Consider the following 23,591-nt stretch of genomic DNA (forward strand, 5'->3'; position numbering starts at 1 on the left):
TCCCTAGTTCTCCTAGTCCCTAGTCCTCTATCCCTAGCTCTCCTAGTCCCTAGTCCTCTCTCCCTAGTTCTCCTAGTCCCTAGTCCTCTATCCCTAGCTCTCCTAGTCCCTAGTCCTCTCTCCCTAGTTCTCCTAGTCCCTAGTCCTCTATCCCTAGCTCTCCTAGTCCCTAGTCCTCTCTCCCTAGTTCTCCTTGTCCCTTGTTTACCTAGTCTCTAGTTCCTCTGTCCCAAGGCGTTCCCTTAACCTTCCCTTAGGCGTTCCCTTACCTTCCCATAGTGTTCCCTTTTCCTGCATTTGTGATTCTCCCTTAAAGGGACAGTGCCCTTTTCCCTGTTTTTCCCTGTGTTTCAATAAATATCTGTTTCTTGGCAAACCACCATACCTGTCTTGTGTTGTGCGATTGGGGTCGGTTACAAACCATAACAAGACCTATATTTGAGGATTTACGGTAAATCAAGATTTTCAATTATCTTAAGGTACAATACCTGAAATAAAAATGTGTGTGTGTGTGTGTGTGTGTGTCCAGCCAACCAGGTACCATGGCAGAAAAAAGAAAAAATACAGACATCAGAGCATTTTTCAGTTCACCAAAACGCAAAGTAAGAACCCTAGTAGCCTAATAGCTCAAAGACTTAAAGGGCGGGCTCCACAAATAATGGATAATAATTTAATCAATCAATAACAGATTGCAGAATGGGTACAGTACAGTACGGCTCAATACACACAATTGTTAAGGGGATGCAGACCAGAGAAAGACTTTCGTCTTGTTTACATCAGGGTCCCCCATTTTCAATTCATAATGAATTGTAAGTAAGGGTGCAATAGAAATGTTTCATAATGATGTTCAGTGTATTCATAAGTGTATTGCTCTCCTTAATGTAGAATGATATAGTGACTGTACAGACTCAGGAAGGAGAGAAAGAGACCCAAGAGTTACAGGTAATGGAAATATCAGACAGCTTAAAGTGTAGGATAACATAACAAATTAAGACACAAATACTTGGATTATATATCCCCCCCCCTCTCTCCCTTTCTTTACAGATTAGCATAAAGATTGTGTATTCAAACCGGTTCAGTGTATTCATAAGTGTATTGCTCTCCTTAATGTAGAATGATATGGTGACTGTGCAGACCCGGGATGGAGGCAGAGAAGGAGAGAAAGAGACCCAAGAGTTACAGGTAATGGACATTTCAGACAGCTTAAAGTGTAGGATAACATAACAAATTAAGACACAAATACTTGGATTATATATCCCCCCCCCTATATATAGTCTATATTATTATAGTAATTGGCTATCATACTGCAATATAAACTGAGTTTTATAGTGAAAAGAGCACCTTTATTGGTCAAGATTTAAGGCTCTATATTGCAGGAAATTGCACGTACAGGTTCATTAAATGAAAAAAAAATCTGCTATGGAGGGGGTCATGCCGGATCCCCTCGAAACCACCCCTTGCCTGTCACTAAAAATTACAAAAAATTAAAAAAATTAAAAATATAAAGAAAAAAAGAATGCACCCCCACTTTGAACTATAACTAGGCGGCCATGTATGTATGTATGTATGTATGTATGTATGTATGTATGTATGTATGTATGTATGTATGTATGTATGTATGTATGTATGTATGTATGTATGTATGTATGTATGTATGTATGCAGGGGCGTAGCTGGGGGGGGGTAGATTAGTGTTACGACCCAAGGGCCGGTCCTGCTGACCGGCAGGAGAATAACATTGGACAGTGCTCTCCTCCTGACATTTCTCCCTCTGCTGACCTAAGCCCGATGGTGCGGTCGGCCATTTTGTGTTGGTTGCACATTGTTGATATGATTTGTAATATTATGTTATGCTGGGCCATCCCTGTCTGTGTTTGATGTTACACCCCTGTTGAGTTGTTGTGTGTCATTGCCTTAGTGTCTAGTTGTGTTTAGTGTGTCATTGCCTTAGTGCCTAGTTGTGTTTAGTGTGTCAGTGCTTTTGTGTTTGTGATTCTGTGTTTTGGCCTGGCCCTGCCAGGTGTTGGTCCTTATTAATTAGTGTGGGTATTTAAGTGTCTGTTTGTTCCTCACTTCCTTGTGGCGACATTCCTCCAGTATCCTGTGTGTTCCCCGTGTCGTGCCTGCCTTCCCCGTTGATGTCTAGTGAGTCCTGTATACTTCTGTCGTTTTCTTGTTTTCCATCATTGTGTTATTAGTAGTGTTGTTTTGTATTTACGTTTGGATAAGAAGTAAACACCCTTCTTCAAGCATCGCTCCTCGTTTCTGCCTACGTTCATTCTCCCTTGTCTGCTAACTGTGCTCTCATCTTCAATAGCACACCAAGCGTTACAGAATGTCGCCACCAATCAAACGCACAGCAGGCAAGGTGGTAGATACTTTTGTTATCCTTCAAAACTTGATGGACGGTAATCTGGAGCAGTACACTCCTGCCAAGTGGGTGTTCTGGCTCCAGACGATCGACAGGGTTGCAAGAGAGAGCCCGACACAGGCGCCTGCGATGCGGGTTATGGCCGACCACGTCTCCGCCCTCATGGAAGGGTTTATGCCGATCCCTAGTACCCTACCCACCAGTCTGGTCCCGCTTGCTAGCTTTTCCCCCGCAGCTAGCCAGCCGACTATCATTCAACTCACGGTCAGCCTAGAGCCTGTAGCTAACCGTGCGTCCCCAGCTAACGCAGCTCCGCCCGTTAGCATCTCTCCGGTAGCTAACCGTGCATCCCCAGCTAACGCAGCTCCGCCCGTTAGCATCTCTCTGGTAGCTAACCGTGCATCCCCAGCTAGCGTAGCTCCGCCCGTTAGCGTCACTCCTACAGCTTGTGTGGCTAGTGCAGCAGATGAGGCCTCCACAGCTAACCCAGGCCCTACTGTTAGCTTAGCCTCTGTAGCTAGCCAGACCCTCCCAGCTGACACAGACGCTACAGCTTGCATGGCTGGTGCAGCAGATGAGGCCTCCACAGCTGACCCGGCCGTCGCTGCCAGCCTGGTTCCGCTCGGTGTAGCCCCGGCTGTCATCACTCCCCCTCCGGCTTCCACGACCAGCCCAGCCTCTACGCCACGCATCGCCGCCGAGACCGGACTGGTCTCCACGCCCAGCCCAGCCTCTACAACTGGTCCAGCTGCAATGCCGGGCTCCGGCTCCTCGACTGGTCCTGGCTTCCCGTCTGGTCCACCCCCACGCCGTGACCGGCGTCTTGGTCCTCGCCGTGGTCTTCGGTGTGGTCTTCGCCGTGGTCTACGCTGGGTCCTGCTCCGGGGGTCGCGGCCGCCGCCCCTCCGTTCCGTCTCCCCTGAACCGGTTCCTAGTCCGGCGGCTGGAGGGGCTCTCGTCCGGGATCCTGCTCCGGGGTCCAGCTCCCCTTCCCGGGCTTCGGCACCTGTTCCTACCCCCCCTCGTCGGGCCTCTGTTCCCAGGTCCAGCCCCCCTCCCCGGGTCTCGGTGCCCGTCCCCACCCCCCCTCGTCGGGCCGTTGCTCCCTTCCCCACCCCCCCTCTCCGGGCCTCTGTTCCCTTCCCCTCCACCCCTCTCCGGGCGTCTGCGCCCGTTTTCAGCCCCCCTGGCTGCTATGCCCCTCCTGGAGTTTTCGCTCTGTCTCCCGGCTCCTGGTCTCCAGGTCCTCTCCTTGGGCCCCCTCCGGGGTTCCGGCTTCCTCCCTCGCCTGGGTGCGGACGTTGTTCTCGGGGGTCTGGAAGCCCCCCGTTGAGAGGGGGGTACTGTTACGACCCAAGGGCCGGTCCTGCTGACCGGCAGGAGAATAACATTGGACAGTGCTCTCCTCCTGACATTTCTCCCTCTGCTGACCTAAGCCCGATGGTGCGGTCGGCCATTTTGTGTTGGTTGCACATTGTTGATATGATTTGTAATATTATGTTATGCTGGGCCATCCCTGTCTGTGTTTGATGTTACACCCCTGTTGAGTTGTTGTGTGTCATTGCCTTAGTGTCTAGTTGTGTTTAGTGTGTCATTGCCTTAGTGTCTAGTTGTGTTTAGTGTGTCAGTGCTTTTGTGTTTGTGATTCTGTGTTTTGGCCTGGCCCTGCCAGGTGTTGGTCGTTATTAATTAGTGTGGGTATTTAAGTGTCTGTTTGTTCCTCACTTCCTTGTGGCGACATTCCTCCAGTATCCTGTGTGTTCCCCGTGTCGTGCCTGCCTTCCCCGTTGATGTCTAGTGAGTCCTGTATACTTCTGTCGTTTTCTTGTTTTCCATCATTGTGTTATTAGTAGTGTTGTTTTGTATTTACGTTTGGATAAGAAGTAAACACCCTTCTTCAAGCATCGCTCCTCGTTTCTGCCTACGTTCATTCTCCCTTGTCTGCTAACTGTGCTCTCATCTTCAATAGCACACCAAGCGTTACAGAATGTCGCCACCAATCAAACGCACAGCAGGCAAGGTGGTAGATACTTTTGTTATCCTTCAAAACTTGATGGACGGTAATCTGGAGCAGTACACTCCTGCCAAGTGGGTGTTCTGGCTCCAGACGATCGACAGGGTTGCAAGAGAGAGGCCGACACAGGCGCCTGCGATGCGGGTTATGGCCGACCACGTCTCCGCCCTCATGGAAGGGTTTATGCCGATCCCTAGTACCCTACCCACCAGTCTGGTCCCGCTTGCTAGCTTTTCCCCCGCAGCTAGCCAGCCGACTATCATTCAACTCACGGTCAGCCTAGAGCCTGTAGCTAACCGTGCGTCCCCAGCTAACGCAGCTCCGCCCGTTAGCATCTCTCCGGTAGCTAACCGTGCATCCCCAGCTAACGCAGCTCCGCCCGTTAGCATCTCTCTGGTAGCTAACCGTGCATCCCCAGCTAGCGTAGCTCCGCCCGTTAGCGTCACTCCTACAGCTTGTGTGGCTAGTGCAGCAGATGAGGCCTCCACAGCTAACCCAGGCCCTACTGTTAGCTTAGCCTCTGTAGCTAGCCAGACCCTCCCAGCTGACACAGACGCTACAGCTTGCATGGCTGGTGCAGCAGATGAGGCCTCCACAGCTGACCCGGCCGTCGCTGCCAGCCTGGTTCCGCTCGGTGTAGCCCCGGCTGTCATCACTCCCCCTCCGGCTTCCACGACCAGCCCAGCCTCTACGCCACGCATCGCCGCCGAGACCGGACTGGTCTCCACGCCCAGCCCAGCCTCTACAACTGGTCCAGCTGCAATGCCGGGCTCCGGCTCCTCGACTGGTCCTGGCTTCCCGTCTGGTCCACCCCCACGCCGTGACCGGCGTCTTGGTCCTCGCCGTGGTCTTCGGTGTGGTCTTCGCCGTGGTCTACGCTGGGTCCTGCTCCGGGGGTCGCGGCCGCCGCCCCTCCGTTCCGTCTCCCCTGAACCGGTTCCTAGTCCGGCGGCTGGAGGGGCTCTCGTCCGGGATCCTGCTCCGGGGTCCAGCTCCCCTTCCCGGGCTTCGGCACCTGTTCCTACCCCCCCTCGTCGGGCCTCTGTTCCCAGGTCCAGCCCCCCTCCCCGGGTCTCGGTGCCCGTCCCCACCCCCCCTCGTCGGGCCGTTGCTCCCTTCCCCACCCCCCCTCTCCGGGCCTCTGTTCCCTTCCCCTCCACCCCTCTCCGGGCGTCTGCGCCCGTTTTCAGCCCCCCTGGCTGCTATGCCCCTCCTGGAGTTTTCGCTCTGTCTCCCGGCTCCTGGTCTCCAGGTCCTCTCCTTGGGCCCCCTCCGGGGTTCCGGCTTCCTCCCTCGCCTGGGTGCGGACGTTGTTCTCGGGGGTCTGGAAGCCCCCCGTTGAGAGGGGGGTACTGTTACGACCCAAGGGCCGGTCCTGCTGACCGGCAGGAGAATAACATTGGACAGTGCTCTCCTCCTGACATTTCTCCCTCTGCTGACCTAAGCCCGATGGTGCGGTCGGCCATTTTGTGTTGGTTGCACATTGTTGATATGATTTGTAATATTATGTTATGCTGGGCCATCCCTGTCTGTGTTTGATGTTACACCCCTGTTGAGTTGTTGTGTGTCATTGCCTTAGTGTCTAGTTGTGTTTAGTGTGTCATTGCCTTAGTGTCTAGTTGTGTTTAGTGTGTCAGTGCTTTTGTGTTTGTGATTCTGTGTTTTGGCCTGGCCCTGCCAGGTGTTGGTCGTTATTAATTAGTGTGGGTATTTAAGTGTCTGTTTGTTCCTCACTTCCTTGTGGCGACATTCCTCCAGTATCCTGTGTGTTCCCCGTGTCGTGCCTGCCTTCCCCGTTGATGTCTAGTGAGTCCTGTATACTTCTGTCGTTTTCTTGTTTTCCATCATTGTGTTATTAGTAGTGTTGTTTTGTATTTACGTTTGGATAAGAAGTAAACACCTTTCTTCAAGCATCGCTCCTCGTTTCTGCCTACGTTCATTCTCCCTTGTCTGCTAACTGTGCTCTCATCTTCAATAGCACACCAAGCGTTACAGATTAGGATGATTCTAAGGGCCCAGCACTGGGGGGGGGGGGCCAGAGAACACTATTATTATCTTTTTATTAACACTTTGACTGCCGGGAACCGTCTTTAGACGTCTTTGCTGGCCATGCTAAAGTTGCCGGAGGACGTGTTACGTCGTCCTTATATCAATATTTCAAAAATCTGCGATCGGATTCATATGTCCCCTCCGCTGGCCTGAGATCCACCAGCAGGACCCACTGAGCTCTCTGGCGGTTCAGGAGCGCCATCTGGTGGCCGATCGGCGCAATCGCCAAACAGGATGTTGCATAGAGGTTGTCCTAGACGTCCGTAGTACTTCCGGGCGCTCGCTATAGGTCATGGGACTCTGGCTCGTCACGCTACATGGTGATCGATTGGCAATAACTCGATAAACAACATGATTTGGACGTATATACCATTATACAAGCTGGAGATGGACCGGGTAAAAATATATCCCATAATGATAAGATTTCTACTCTACGATGATCGCCCAACGGCGCGCGGAGACTGGGGTGAGTTTCAGCGTGTAACGTTACCGTCTTCGATACTAACTGCTATTATCAACATTTGACCCACATTAGATGATTGGTATAACGCTGCCCACGGAATTATAAACGCCCCCTCGCCCATCCGGTCAACATCAGATGACGTGTAGTAACTTCTAGAAGTACGTCTAGTTGGAATTTTTTATATCGCGCTGATTGCCATCAAACTGTATTTCATCATCAATATAATGCATTTGGGGCTATATATCACGTTCTGGAGAAAGCTGCAGAAAGAGATGAAAACGGAGGCGGTTAGGTGGTCGAGCGGAGATTGCGTTCGTCACCAGCCCCGGAGCTGTGAGCTTGATTCGCCTGTTCGAATCCGGCTCACAGCTCCGGGGTTGTCACCAGCTTGGCTGGCCGTCTGCACTGATACAATTGGCTGTATCAGAGGGTGGGAGAAGCTGGCGGGGTGGGTCCGGGTCGTTGTAAACAGCGACTCCTACAGTTCGGTCGGGGCGCCTGCTAAGCGCGGATTGGACGTGAGGGGGATAGTGTGGTCCTCCCACACGCTACGCCCTCTCAATGAGAATCCGCGCTGCCAGGTGAAAAGAAGCGGTGATTGGCTGGACGTGTGTCGGAGGAAGCACGTGGTAGCCTCCACTCTCCCAAATGATCTGACTGTGGGGGGTAAGTGCGCAGCGACCAGGAAGGGACTGGGAATTGGCATACGACTAACATTGGGATGGGAGAAAATCGGCGGAAAATGGAGGGGGAAAAAGACCAAAAAAAAAAAAAAAAAGAAAGAGATGAAAACATACTTATACATTAGACCATACTTTACTATGAATATGTGAATGAAAAAGTTTAACGTTGCTACACAATGAACAATACATATAGGACTTTGAATGGGCCCTAATAATGGCAATGTAGCAATATAATTTAAAAAGTTATAGCCCTGCAAAGAAGGGGACTTTCTCCATAGACAAATAGCGCTGGCAATCTATGGTATATCATGAATTTAACCTTAGGCAGCCAAAGTGTTAATATGGTTTTATTATTATCCTAAAGTAAGTTAATGTAGATGACTCAAAAGTATAATTGCCTGTATTAAAAGAAAAACGTCAAAAAAAAAAAAAAAAAAACGTGCCTTTTTAAGTTTCCATAGATTGTGACTCCCCTGCATTTCTCTAACAATGGTTTGATCTACTGCCTCACAAGTCCCACCCACAACAGTCCTGAGCATGCAGCCAGGTGCTGTCGGCTGAGTGCGTGTGTAAAGACGGTCTGTCATTGGTGGCAGGCAGACCTTTCATGTAAGTTACAATGCTCGATACAATAAAACACATTTATAATCATCATCTTCTCTTAATTTTCTTTGAATTCAAGTTTCAAGTTTCAAGTTTCTTTAATAGTTGTCATACAGAAGTACAGAATACTTTTATACAAAATGCTTCTTACTGTTACGCTCCAGAGACTGTGCAAGACAAGATAAGTATGAAATAAAATAACATAGTATAGCATGTAAATTAGAAGTAAAGAAATGAGGTCACAGTGTTCAGTATAGACATATGTACAATGTTCGATGCAGAATAGACGTAACTGAGTTACCATATAATATACAATACTATGCAGTGTACTAATATACAATACTATATAGTGCAAGGCAGAAATGGGATGAGGTGCAATTTAGGTACAATTTACAGACAATAGGTGTACGAGTTGTAGTGCAAATCCTTTATCAATAAATATAAAGTGTATTTGTGTGATCTAAAGTGTGGAGAGTGGGTGCTGCAGTGTGTTGTTTGTTTAAGTGAGTGTGTGCGTGTGGGTGTGTGTGCTGTGTGCATTTGATGGTTGTTGCATAGTGTTTATTGTTCGTTTAGCAGCCTGATGGCCTGGGGATAGAAGCTTCTTCTGAGTCTTTCTGTGCTCGCCTTAAGACTCCGGTATCGCTTGCCTGACCGCAGCAGTTCAAAGAGGCAGTTGTTCGGGTGGCTCGAGTCCTTAATAATTCTCTTAGCCTTCCCCCTGCACCGCTTGTTGTAAATGTTCTGGAGGGTGGGAAGCCCCCCTCCAATTGTGCGTTCGGCTGAACGTGTCACTCTTTGTAGTCTGCTACGGTCTTGTGCAGTGCTATTCCCAAACCAGGAGGTGATGTTGCCAGTCAGGATGCTCTCTATTGTACATGAGTAGAAGTTCCTAAGGATCTTCTGACTGACTTGGAACTTCCTTAGGCGCCTGAGGAAGTAGAGGCGTTGTCGTGCCTTCTTCACAACACTGTCAATGTGTGTGGTCCATGTCAAATCCTCGGATATGTGGGCTCCGAGGTACTTGAAACTGTTCACTCTCTCAACCGGTGCCCCGTCGATGCTGAGGGGGCTGTAGTCCTTGACCCCCGACCTCCTGAAGTCCACAATCATCTCTTTTGTTTTGCTGACGTTCAGGGAGAGGCAGTTCTCCTGACACCACTGTGACAGATTCTCTACCTCTTCCAGGTAGGCCCTCTCGTCGTTGGCAGAGATCAGGCCCACCACTACTGTGTCATCAGCAAATTTGAGGTCACAGTCTTTATGTTAGCTAACGGTGTTGTCAAGATCCAGACCTCAGGCCCCCTCCTCCCTCTCCGATGATTCTCTCTCTCTCTCTCTCTCTCTCTCTCTCTCTCTCTCTCTCTCTCTCTCTCTCTCTCTCTCTGCACTAGTTGCCTCGGTCTCCCTCTCTCCCTCTCTCTCTCCTCCCTCTCTCTCTCTCTCTCTCTCTCTCTCTGCACTAGTTGCCTCGGTCTCCCTCTCTCTCTCTCTCCCTCTCTCTCTCTCTCTCTCTCTCTCTCTCTCTCTCTCTCTCTCTCTCTCTCTCTCTCTCTCTGCACTAGTTGCCTCGGTCTCCCTCTAGCTCTCTTCCTCTGTGCTCGCTCTCCCTTGCTACCTCTGATTACAGATGTGCAAACAGCTGCCACTCCTTGTCTCATCAACTCACAACTATCATTTTCCTTCAAGCATTGACTTTCATATTTTCCATCATATTTTCATTTCATTGGAAAGAAGATAATGATAATAAAATAAGAATAAATTACTTATATCTGCGTTTACAAATGCCAGCCTTCAAGTATCTTAAGGTACAACTACCTGAAATGAAAATAAAAGAGAAGAATGCATTATAGAATGATAGAAGATAATATGATAGAAGCCCATCTCCTACTGTAACTAACCTGCACACTGTGTGTGTGTGTGTGTGTGTGTGTGTGTGTGTGTGTGTGTGTGTGTGTGTGTGTGTGTGTAGCCAGCCAACCAGGTAGAACATGGCAGAACAAATAAAAAATCATGTATTCAAACCAGTTCAGTGTATTCTTAAGTGTATTGCTCTCCTGTGTAGAATGATGTGGTGACTGCAGACTCAGGGAGGAGGCAGAGGAAGTGAGACAGAGACCCAAGAGTTACAGGTAATGGGTTATCAGACAGCTTAAAGTGTAGGATAACATCCCTAGTAAAAAAAATTTTTTTTATAGGAATCTCTATACGTTTTTGGAACCCTATAGCAATCCTTTAGGATCCCATAGGATTGTGAGACAGTTCTGTGCTCTATATTGCAGGAAATTGCACGTACAGGTGTTCATTAAATTAAAAACATTCTGCCATGGAGGTGGTCGTGCCGGACCCACTCCAAACCACCCCTTGCCTGCCAGTTACTAATCTTGCACCCCCACTTTCAACTATAACTAGGCGGCACAGCAGCGCACCAGCAGCTTGCAGCTTGAACAGACTGACAGGAAAATGTCCTCAGTTTGAGTCAAATTGACTCTGCGAAATGTACTGTGTATATCGAAGCAGGGATTGATTGTATACTACAGCAGAGCACATCAAAATGTAAGTGTCTGTCAACCTAATAGTGTGCTTGAGTAGACTTTGTGTGGGAGATGGGATTACAGAGAGACAGGACAAGTAACAGCTTTTGTATGTTGAGTATCAGAAAACATTGTCACAAGAATAGGGGAAAATATGCCTAGCCTAGTGCGACTCAAGGTTCTTTGGTAGACTATTGCATTGGTTCATTCATTGAAGATGAACGCAATGCGACATCCTTTACTAGGCTCACCCAGGTGCTGAACTGCTGATCCGAATGTATAGGTAAAAAACATATTATGCGTTTTCATCAATAAATACATGGCCAAAAAGAAATTATAACGCGCGCTCGCTTATATTAGGGGCCCATAAGGATTCTTTCAGGGGGCCCAGAATCTACAGCTACGCCCCTGTATGTATGTATGTATGTATGTATGTATGTATGTATGTATGTATGTATGTATGTATGTATGTATGTATGTATGTATGTATGTATGTATGTATGTATGTATGTATGTATGTATGTATGTATGTATGTATGTATGTATGTATGTATGTATGTATGTATGTATGTATGTATGTATGTATGTATATACATATACATACAATTGTTATTCTTCCTTTTCCTTTTCTTTTTCTTACTGGATCTGAATTTTAGGCTATATACAAATAATGTGTGTTTATTGTCTGGATCTGAATTGTATAATGTTGGTTCAGCATTGGCTAGACAGCGTTGACAGCGCCGATGTAAACACTGGAGTAAGAGTGTTACATAACACTCATTATGCAACAGATTCTAAAATGCAGAGATTCATCAAGGAATAAATCAGTCTGTTTATATTATTTTCTTTTTTAATACCAGACATACCCCTTATTAAATAATGATGGATGAGGAGGCAACGCTCACGCTTTGTCCCAGCAGTGTCTCGGGGGTGGGGATGTGTGAGCTGCACGAGGGGGTGCAGGAGCGGCAGCAGCATGGGTGCTATAAGTGTGGGGCTGCATCCCAATGAGGGGGACTCACTGAATATCACGGCACAACAGGATGGAGGAGGAGAGAAGACAGCCAGGCCCGGATCGGCCATCGGGAGAGTCGAGACAATTCCCTGATGCTTGCTTGACTTGGCCTGTGATCAAAACACAGCACCAAAGAAATAACTCTCCAACCGGCGCATGCCCGGATTCCCCAGTGAAGGAATCTATGTTTTTCAATGTGTATATAATGTATATATCGGTGGGTGACAGCATCTACTCAGACGGATCTATATATCTTAAAAGTAGCCGGCAGTTAGTGTGTGTTAGCAGCAGACTAACTGCAGAGCCCATGGCTTTGAGGTCATCAGCAGGTTTGTAACCAAAACACTGATAAGCACTGAGAGCAGGCAGGTTTGGTCAGAGAGAACTATGGGGAGAGTTTGACATCGATAGAACGGACGTTTAGTGTGTTAAAGGTGAAGAGCAGTTGCCATGGCAGCTTGTCACGTAATAACGAGAAGAGGGGGTGGGCCTGTTGCTATGGCGAGAACGTTATGAGCCATGAGTCCCTTCCGGGGTAAGTTAGACTGAGACACAACGCACAATCGAGCAGACGCATTGATCAGATACTTTCATCCCTCCTCACCCTCGCCGGCTGGGGGAGGGGAAATATGCCACATCATCACATCATGGATGGCTACAACGAGGCCCAGAACCAGAACCATGAGAGAAGAGACGGTGGAGAAGAATGAATTAAGACTGTTCAAGGACATTACCGAATTGGTTACATCTGGCACAGAGGCTATGTTTATGAAAATAAACATGAGGATCTAAGGAAAGAGATCACATTGGAGTGTCGTTTCTTATGACTAACGGATGTACTAACAGGGGTTGATGCAGTGGGTGACAGCCAATGTGAAGTATTGAAAACAAACACAACGCAGAACAGGGAGAGTCACGAAGGAGATGACGAGATGAGATTGGCTGATTACTGAACTATCTTTCACCATGGAGTCTGGAGGCTGAAGCTGCACATGCACCGGTTGGGGAGTAGGTGCGGAAAAGTGAGTATAGCTTGGCCAAGAAAGTGCCGATCGATTTGTGGTTGGTCTCTCCGTGTTCAGGAGACTCAGACGTATAAAAGGTTCTATAGGATCATGTCTCTAGCACCCCCACAGCCGTAAGCACTTACGTCAAGGCTCTAATTCAACATTAATTCATTTTACCCCTGCACTCTCGGGAAAAGCCGAAAGAAGAAAAAGAAGAATACTCTCCCATGAGCTCCATGTAACGCAGAAGTGCAGTGGTATTGAGCATGTTAAGTTTAAGCTAACAGGCAAACCCCCACATATGGTCTGCAGATCGAATTTGTTTATTTTGGCCGTTGCCTCCATGCCGCAACTCAACTCATGACCGCAATACAAATCAAACGCACCTTACTGTTCTGCAGCACCAGACTCTGGAATTGATCTCTATCGTAGCCTACAAAGCTCTCTGCTGCTGCACCTGCATTGTGTTTTTAGTGAATAAACCCTGCTTTCACATAGGAACTGGTTGAGTATATTCAGTCTTCAGTTGTATGGTCACATTTTTTAGTTACTTTCACTTTCACCTTTAATGTAATAATGTGTTCTGAGTTTGTCGCACCACAGAACAATGTGTTATTTACCACCCAGCCAAATCTGAATGATTAAAAATGTTAATAACTATTATAAATCCCAGCTCAAAAACAGCTCATCTGGCTGCTTAGACCATTTCTGGGGGCGTGGTCAGGACTACAGTTAGTTAGAAAACAATGTCACATACCTACTCAAATCAAAACCGTGGAAATAACGCAAGAGGAGCGAAAGCTTTGGCAGAGAGAGAGAGAGAGATTCGGAGGTGAGTATCAAAGAGTTATTATAGGTTATCTGTGTGTATGTTCTGTTCATTGAGGCACCAGTGTAACTGAAGTGCATTTACAATAACATAATTATTAAGCCAGACAAAAGAAATGGACACATTTTTATTATTTACCTGATCAAATGTTTATTACAGTATAACAGCATTACCATTGGAGTTCTGGTGTGATTGTTGTATAGGAGGGCATTAAGTTGGTAAGATTGAATGGTGCAGTGAGACAGACCAATCACCATGTTCCAAGTTCGCCAGGGAAGGTGAAGAGGGGTTTGGTTTGGACTTCTCATTTTTGTCCAAAGTCAAAGAACATTGCAGGAATTGTCACACACTAGAGGAAAAGACGCAAGAAAATAATGTAAAATCTGTCTGAATCAGTCTGATCCTGGCATAATGCTGTGGTGTGTGTGATTGTGTGTGTGTGTGTGTGTGTGTGTGTGCGTGTGTGTGTGTGTGTGTGTGCACGCGCGCGCGCGGTGTGTGTGCTTGCAATCATGTTCATCATCATCATCATCATCATCAGCAAGTTCCATGTATTTTATTTGTTGTGTACATGTGCAAGGTGGCCTGGCCTGGATAACCATCGCCGGCCTGCATTGTCCCAGTCCGGCCCTGAAAGAAGAGAATGGGAGGGGAAGCAGCTGCTGCCTAGCCCATCCCATCCCAGTCCACCCTCCTCAGCAGCACGCTCTCTCTCATCATCATAACATACTGGCGGAGCAGATCACCCGGACAACAAAGGGACGCACGGGGCTTCTGCAGCCCGGCCGTGACAACAAGCACCAGCACCGCTCACTGTCAGCGCGTCTCGCAGCGCGTCTCGCGGAACTCATTTCTGATCAACGGGGAAGCATCGTGACCGCCAGGCTGGAGGTTACCGTCACAGAAGCGTTAGTAACACGCGTAGGTAAGTGAACTGTCAAAGTGCTTTTTATTAGCCTATACGATTATTAATCAGCAGGGAGCAATAGCCTATAATAGTCTTGCATAATTATGACTGTTTGACTCATTCTCTGAAAATTGCTTCATTGTTTTGAGGTAATCTGTTTTGGTCCGCGACCGCGATCCATGCGTTCCTGTTTTTTTGTATCAAGACTATATACTATATGTTGTAAAACATAGCCAATTGGGGAATAATAAACACCATTAACCGAATTTTGATTTGTTCAGTTTATTATTTTGGATTCGCATTATAGGCTGCCAGCCATGCCTATTGAAAACTTCAAATGAGACAGCCCCCGTGCATGTCGTCCATCTGCTGGGTCTACGGGCGGTCAGTAGTCTATAATAGTGCGCAGCGTTTGGTTAATTATAATGTATAGGAGTTTAAGTTGAAAATATGTTATTATTGATTCGTGATCATTGCGCTAGCCATCTGTGCCCCTGAATCAATCGTGACATAGCCTGTAATACACGTTCTGTCTGACAGACAGTGCATGTCATCACGTAGCCCACTGTCCAGCGCAGGGCTTAGGGAGCAGTGTAATCTCTCATTAGGAGGTTATTTAGAGACCGGACACACGGAGACCGGCTGGTTACAATCTCTGGTCTGTCGACCCCTAGTTGTCTTCTTTATTTTGATAGGTTAACTTCTCTGTTTCTCTGCAGATAGTACAGCCGTACTTGTAACACTAGGCAGCGAGATGGAACTGGAGCATTTCGACGAGCGGGAGAAAGCGCACAGGCACAGCCGGGCCAGTGCGAGGATGAACGGGGTGCCAAGTCCCACGCACAGCGCCCACTGCAGCCTCTACCGGACCCGCACCCTGAAAACCCTGAGCGCAGAAAAGAGGGCCAAGAAAGTTCGCTTCTACCGTAACGGAGACCGCTACTTCAACGGGATAGTTTATGCTATCTCAGCAGACAGGTTCCGGACCATCGATGCGCTGCTGGTGGATCTCACCCGCTCCCTCTCTGACAACGTCAATCTTCCCCAAGGCGTCCGAACAATCTACACCCTCGACGGCTCCAAAAAGATTACCACCACCGACCAACTGGCTGAAGGTACGGCAACGTCGTTATAGTGGTTGATTATGTACTGTAGGCTACTGGTCACTCACAGAAAACCTATATTTGCATATCGTATATGTCACAAATGTAACAGTATATACCTGTGTAGCAGGGTGGATTATCCCTGCTTTATGGGAGTGGATGTACACTGCCACCTGGTAGTGGGAACGCAGCAGATCTGGGTCCGGCTGAGTCCCCGACTGTAGGCCAGGAGTATTGGAGTGGAGGTTTAGCAGAGGGAGTGGATGGGGCCTAGGATTCACTAACCTAGGGGTGGTGCGCTGGTCCTTCTTGCCCTCCAGGGCGATTCGCAGTAGTTCCCCACACACCCACACTTCCCTCAATACTTCCTGCGCCCTCCCACACCTGATGACAGTAATGGTGGATGATATACTTTCTCCCCAAAGCAGTACCAGGGCTCTACAGTGCGACCATATTGCTCGCATATGCCCCTAAAAATATGTGCGTGCGAACATGCAAAATCAAGTACTCGCACGGTGTGCGAGTGGGGCCAGCGAGTGCAGAGTACAGCCTCTCATTCGTCCTTTTTTTTCTCCGCTGCGAGAATCGTTAAAAAACTACAAGTCCCACAGTTCACAGCCGCATAAACGTTCCAATCACAGTAGTTTCCTGTGGTCACGCGACTGGAAACCGAAAGTAATGATCAGCGGCTGCGTCACTGTCCGAGTCAAACAATAATACAGCCATGTCGAAGCCCATTCATTTTTATTTTGCGCGAAAGATACCGGAGAATGAGAAGTCAGGCGAGGCAGCTCATGTTACAGAGGTGATGGTTAACGTTAACCAAGATACTGACGCTAGCCAGCATGCTAGCGAAGTTGGCCAAGCTAGCGAGGCTACACCCACTGTAGCACCCAATGTAGCCACTGTAGCTAGCGAAGCTACACCCACTGGAGCCGGAGGGAAGACATACAAATTTAACGTGAATTGGCTAAACATTTCCCCATGGCTAGAGTTCGAAAACAATGTCATGTTTTGTAAATATTGCAAAGTAGGATCGATGCATTGTTACACCCCTACAACTGGCCCACTGTGTATGTGTGTACAGCTAACTTGGCTAGCGTTATCAACCGCAGAGGTGGGCAATGGGTCCAGCTGTAGCGCCGGACGGCCAGAGTGCAAGCGGTGTGGCAATAGGGACCAGCTGCAGCGCCGGGGGCCAGAGTGCAACGGTGTGACGTCGTAATTGGCAGAATCGACTGTCAATCAATGGTCTACCTGACACGCAAACTACTGTACTGGAGGTGTACAGTATTTCAATAGGCAACCCTGAAAGGATTATTTTTCTAAAAGAGCAACACTAGCTCCCCCCTCTACTGATGGCCCTGGTTGTAAAGCCAGTGTCTCCTTTTTGTTCAATGTCACTGCTTTTCTTATTAGGCCTAGTTGTTGGCTACAACTTTGCCATAGTAGGCATTAATCACTTAATTAATAGTTCAAATGTCTGTCCCATTCCCGTTTGCACATGCAGATGATACACACACGCACACAGTGGGCCAGTGACTTTGGTGGTATGGGCTATTGCACAGATGTGTCCCGTTTGCACATGCACGCACAGTACAAATATACATTTATTTTTGAAAAAAATAAAAACTCTGTTACTTGACATATTTTCACTGTGCTCCTAAATATTTTTGGGTGCTCCTAAATTTCTTTGTGTGCTCCTAAATTTGTTCATTTAGGAGCACCTGTGCCCCTAGTGAAAAAGGTTAGCGTAGAGCCCTGAGTACCCTTCCTGATTGGCGAGTAGAGACCTGTCCCAATTATGCATAGGCAGGGGGTGGGGAAAGGGTTAAACAATAATGAGCATTACCCGGAAAGGAAAGGGTTAGACAGAATGCACATTAACAGACACGCACACAGTGTTCCCATTTAGCTCTCTTTTACTGAAAGACTTATCTCTTCGACATGTATTTACACAAGGCACAAGAATCAAAGCTCTTTCCACGCTGGGCACATAGTGCTCTCACTCTACGGCAATGACTAGAGTTCTTCCCACACTGGTCAAGACACAGTAATAAAACCCATCCCTTTAAGGGTTTAACTACTTGTTCATTCCCCCGTAGGTGGGGAGAGAGGGGAGGAAGAGGGAGAGGGGTACTGGAGCTACTCAATGGGAATTTTATAAAAGAACACACGTCATCACACCACATTCAACCAAAAGACAGTGGGCCCACATTTAAAACAAAAGTCCTATCTATAGCCGGCTTCCCCAAAATAATAAATGTCGGGCGCCCCTAATCACTGCTACCAGTGTCAGTTCAAAGTACTGCTTCTCTTTGCCCTTAAAGGGCCCGCTCCGCACAAAGAGAATGTCTACCGATAAAGTTCCAGCACTCGGAGCGCTCACTGTAACTGGCTTGAGTGTACTTAACCAAGGGCGGGCCTGCTCTCACCACCGAACGTCCGTGTGGTGAGATGGCCGTCGAGAAGTCCCGTGATAGCAGGAGGCGGGGCTGGGTAGACGTTAGGCAGGTGACTGCTGGAGGGCAACGGCTCGGAGGGCCTGGAGGTGCGTGCAGTGCAGTGACGTCCGCTGCTGGGCTGGAGAGGTGGGGCGACACGCGGGCTAAACTGTGGTGCTAGGCCTAACTGAAACTAAGCTGTAGGTCGGGACGACCTCCTGTCCTGTCGCCTATACTTTAACTAAAACGCAACGTGTGCAATATCTACCACACTCTTCGGCAGTAGCACGTCTGCTTCTTCATTCACAATGTCTCTTTAGCATTAACTGGAAGCTAAGCTATCGCATATTCCATTACTAACCCGCCTCTTGACTGGGTTTATATTCCGCATGCTTATTGTCTGGAGCTCCAGCTCCAAGCGACCTCTTCCTTCTCTGGAAAACGATGAAGAGGAAGTTCCGCCGCAGGCGCCGCGCCCTGAGCCCATCCTTCTTCACCTGTGTCCCCCTGCCCAACGTCGCCACCAGCTCCCCCTGGCGATACCTGTATCATGTCCCACTATTAAGTGTCAATGTTAGGATATGGAGGATCAAGAGGGGTCAGCAAGTTACATAACATCATCGCGAACACAGAGAATGCAAGGAATTAACGTTAGACACATTGAATTATTGTTAGACATATTCAGGTGTCTACACCTGTGTGTCATGTATGTCCCTATGCCATAAATGTCATGATGTCATATATGTCATAAATGTCACTATATGGGCGGTAGGGGTGGACGGTATAAACGGTATACGGTATAAACGGTATGAATTTGCTCTACGGTATGGATTTTGAGTATACCGTGTAACCGGTAGTGCAGCTCTAAAATAGCAATGACGTCATGTAACCACAGCGCAACTATTTCACTCGCATTTGCCCCTAAAAATAGATAGAATTAGTCATAGATAATAGATATGTGCGAACTGGAAAAAGTTATTTAGGAGGCTTCGCGCAGTGGGCGTGCCAGCCCCTACCGCACGCATGTAAACACGGGTCTAGTAGTCTAGTGGGACGGGACACGGGAGCTGTCGGCGTCTCCCTGAGCTAACGTTAGCTTAGCTACCGTTACAAAATGACCCAGTCAACTATTCACTTTTAGTTTAATACATGATGGGGCATTGTCTAACCGAACGGTATCTAGTCGGCCAGCTACCGATAGCTCCTGACATCAACAAACGCTCCACAAAGTCTAGTACTAGAGACGTGTATGCTACCTGTTAGCTCACGTTAACGCAAGTTTGTTCACCGTTCAAAACGAAATGTCCCATTGAACTAAATAATTCACTGAGGCGTTGTATTAACGTTATATATGCAGTAGCTACAGATGGCTCATGATATCAATGTCTTATAACACTGATTCGATGCGTATTCGAGCTGAGGGCTTGCTAACGTTATAATACCAATACAATAGGGTCCAGGTGCAGCGCCGGAGAATCCTGGCCGTAGCTCTGCTCGAGGCTACTAGAGTATAGGTCCAGGTGCAGCTCTGGAGAATCCTGGCCGTAGCTGGAGGCTACTAGAGTACACACAGACAGTGGAGCTTGTTGCGTGGTGGCGATGTCTCGCAGATAATACCAGTACAAGTCTAATTATATAATATATATATTTTATAAAAAAAAAAAAAATTATATAAAATAATTTTTTTTTTTTTATCAAAAACGATGATACCGTGATATATACCGTTACCGTCTATGCTTCAAATTATACCGTGATATAAATTTTAGACCATACCGTCCACCCCTAATGGGCGGTCAGGTGGCGTAGCGGAGATTGTGCTCGTCACCAATGTAAGAGGCTGCGGTCTCGACTCCCGGAGAGTCAGCATTGCCTTGGCTTGGGCTGATCGCTATACTAACTCGTTTGGCTGAGTTAGGGGGAGGGAAGCCGTGGGTGGGTCCTGGGCGTTGTGGACAGCGACCCCTACAGTTCGGTCGGGGTGCCTGCACAGCGAGGGTAGGATCTGGAGAGAGGTAGTGCGACCTTCCACACGTTACACTCTCCCGGTGAGAATCTGCGCTGCCAGGCTGGCTGCCGGCTGGCTGCACGTGTGTCGGAGGAAAACATGTGACAGTCTCCGGCCTCCCGGACCAACAGTACAGGGGGGGGGTGCGCAACAACCAGGAAGGGGGTTGGGAATTGGCACAACGACTAACAGTGGGATGGGAGAAAAATCGGAAAAAGGAGGGGGAAAAAGATAATACAAAAATAAATAAATAAAATGTCACTATATGAATTGAAAATGGGGGACCCTGATGTAAACAAGACAAACGTCTTTCTCTGGTCTGCATGATCCCCTTAACAATTGTGTGTATTGAGCCGTACTGTATTGTACCCATTCTGCAATCTGTTAAATAAAGTTTTCATTCATTCATTCATTAATTCATTCATTAATTAATTCATTCATTCATTCATTAATTCATTCATTCATTCATTCATTCATTCATTCACTCATTCATTCATTCATTCATTCATTCATTCATTCAAACATGATAGTATTGGATAGCCTACAGTACGTAATTTAGGAATAGGCTATACATACCACACCCTCTCTCTTTGCTCACTTGTCCAATTAAGGACAGCCATTGTTGTGTGACATGAAATCAACCGGTTTGGCTTTGTGAGCCTTCCTGTGATCTCCCCCTACTTAGTGTCAGAAAACAGATACCAAATAGTACTAGTTCCTGTTTTCACAATAGACCCCATTTATCCTCACCATAAGGGAGCCATCAGTTGACAATTAAGGTTATTATAATCTATAGGTTCTCCAAATGAGATTAGACTTCAAATGAAGGAAGACACTATTTGATGTCTAATCCTATTTTGAGAACCAATATCCACGAAGGGAATCATATTTTAATCATCCATTGACGTTTCTGTACCTGGTAATACATCAGCATGATGTGACATATTTTAATCTAACCTTCCCTGACCACTCCCTAAACCTGGACCTAACCATAACACCATGCACCCTAACCAAGAAAGCATCCACATTTCCTGATGTCCCCGCCCCCCCGTCCCCGTCCCCCCCCAAAACCTAAAAATAGGACGTATACAAATTACAACATGTTGGAGATGGACATGGATGGTTTGAAAAAGGCTCAGTCACACAGGCCAGGTATAGCCTATACTGTAGCAGTGGTCCTCAAACCTTTTCACGTCAAGGAGTCCCACATTGATAAGTAACAGACCATGGATCCCATTTGATAAGATTCTGTCCCAGGGACCCTCCTCAGAGAAGAGTTTGGTTGCTATAGATATGATTTAGTCCAGAACTCCGTAACAGTGGAGAGCGTGAAACCTATGATCAGAATGGTAAATGGACAGCATTTATATAGCGCTTTTATACAAAGCTCTTTACAATTTATGCCTCACATTCACCTATTCACACACAGACGGTGGAGGCAACCATGCAAGGTGCCAACCTGCTCATCGGGAGCAGTTAGGGGTTAAGTGTCTTGCTCAAGGACACTACGACACACTGCCGGGAGGAGCCGGAATCAAACCGGGAACCTTCTAAATACCAGGCGACCGCTCTACCTCCTGAGCCACTGTTGCGGCAGAATTGTCATTCTTATACATTCATTCACTGTACTAACTTCTAGTGAATATATTATTTTGTGATATTAAACTCCCTGGAACCCCCTCAAGGACCCAGAATCCCACTTTGAGAACTGCACTGGCCTATGTGGTGATCTCTGTAAGAATGATCACTCCAAGCACATGGATGATCATCTCCCTTAGTTGACTCAGTGTTGACGAAGATGGACATATCTATGGCGGGCGGCACGGTTATACGATATATACCCCCTCTCTCCTTCTGTTTCTGTTCCCTTTTACTTTGTAACATACAGTATAAGGATAAGCCCACCATTACCTTATGATAAGTGACATGCCGGGAACACAAGTAATTTATACTTGTGTTGTCTAGATAACGGTTTGATTTCAGTAATCCCAAATCGGGTTGGCATCCTACTAAACTTGTTCCAGTTGCTGATGTTGCAACTAGAACGGAGTAGTTAGCCTAGTTCATCTGTCTAATGGGTTCTTCATACTACACAGTCTCTAGTCAAAACCAGACTGAAAAGACACTCAAGGCTATTAACAACTATGACTCTAATAAATCCATTTTATGACTCAACCTTCCCTCCTCTTCTCTCTCTGTGCCTATACGGTACTTTCTCCCTCCACGCAAGCTACTCTGTGTACCTCGCCTCTTCCCGAGTTCAGTGGGTAGAGTGCTTAGTGCTCTCTATAGCATGGCACGTTCACTGCCAGGGTTAGGGGTTCCTTTTCCCACTGGGGCCATCCGTACTGAAAAATGTATGCTGTGATTCCATTGTAAATCGCTCTGAGTAGCACTAGTGCTAAAAAGCGTTGTAGAAATGCAGCCACCCATTTATTCCCTGGGCTCATTGGGATCTCTACAGTTTAGTCTCTTCGTAAAACAATATAAATTAGTCTCAATACATTTCCCCGTCTTTTTCCTCCCTCCTCTTCTGTTCCCCTCCCTCCTCTTCTGTTCTCCTCCCTCAGGCGAGAGCTACGTGTGCAGCTCCATCGAGGCTTACAAGAAGTTGGACTATAACAAAAACATCCACCCCAACTGGTCGGTCAACGTCAAGGCCTCGGCCACGGCTTCCAGGGCTCCCTTGTCTCTGGGCAGCTCCAAAGTCGGGCCGCCGGAGAGTCGCGAGAACAAGGACTTCGTCCGTCCCAAGCTGGTGACGGTGGTGCGGAGTGGCGTGAAGCCCCGCAAAGCCGTGAGGATCCTGCTGAACAAGAAGACGGCCCACTCCTACGAGCAGGTCCTGACCGACATCACCGAAGCCATCAAACTGGACTCTGGAGTGGTTAAGAAGATCTATACTATGGAGGGAAAACTGGTAAGTCACTCTTTGAATGGTTGTCCTGGGTCATTCACTGGTTATAAGCTCACAATACGAGCTGTTTCATTGCACCCTATGCTGCACTTTGACTGGGGTTTCTTTCTATGGCAGCACAGAGCAATTGCTAATTTGTCATTTGTTTTCAAGATATTGGTCCAGAGTGGTTTGTTGTCTAATACTATTTAAAGGAGCTACTGTTTTTAGTTTACGTGTTTTGGTGTTTGCTGTACAGCTCAGGTGTGCCCACCATGTTGCTGGTTTGATTATGCCATATCTTTGTCTGGAAAAGAAGGATTTGGATTCCATGCTATATTTTTAGGGCATTTCTGCTTTATTGTGTAGGTCAGTGAGTGACATGGAGACAGAAGGGGGCTGATGTGCGATGTAGCAGATCTCAGACCTGATTTTAACGTAGGATGTTGCTTTGGTGTTGGTACAAGAGAAAGAATGACGGAAAGACCAAAAAAGTTAAAAATGCACACTTTTCTCTTACAGTTTTCTTTTTACTGAACATCATAGGTATATAGCCAGTCAGCCAGCTAGTGATAATTAGAGAGAGAGAGAGAGAGAGAGACAGAGGGAACCCAAGTGAAGGTATAGGTGATTAAATGCATGAATGGAGCCTGGGTTTTCACCCACGCA

At 47.4% G+C, this 23,591-nt stretch overlaps 1 protein-coding gene across 1 annotated transcript; it reads left to right on the forward strand.

Annotated features, from left to right (window-relative positions):
- Positions 1 to 15,228: 15,228 nt before the first annotated feature.
- LOC311247975 (neuronal migration protein doublecortin-like) lies at positions 15,229 to 22,946 on the forward strand (the record flags this gene model as incomplete). Its single annotated transcript, XM_084338946.1, has 2 exons — positions 15,229 to 15,589; positions 22,597 to 22,946. Coding segments are annotated over 2 exons (711 nt in total), but the record flags the coding sequence as incomplete, so codon positions are not given.
- Positions 22,947 to 23,591: the final 645 nt, after the last annotated feature.

Source organism: Notolepis coatsorum, assembly GCF_963971535.1.
Source record: "Notolepis coatsorum genome assembly, contig: SCAFFOLD_532, whole genome shotgun sequence".
Taxonomy (NCBI): Eukaryota; Metazoa; Chordata; class Actinopteri; order Aulopiformes; family Paralepididae; genus Notolepis; species Notolepis coatsorum.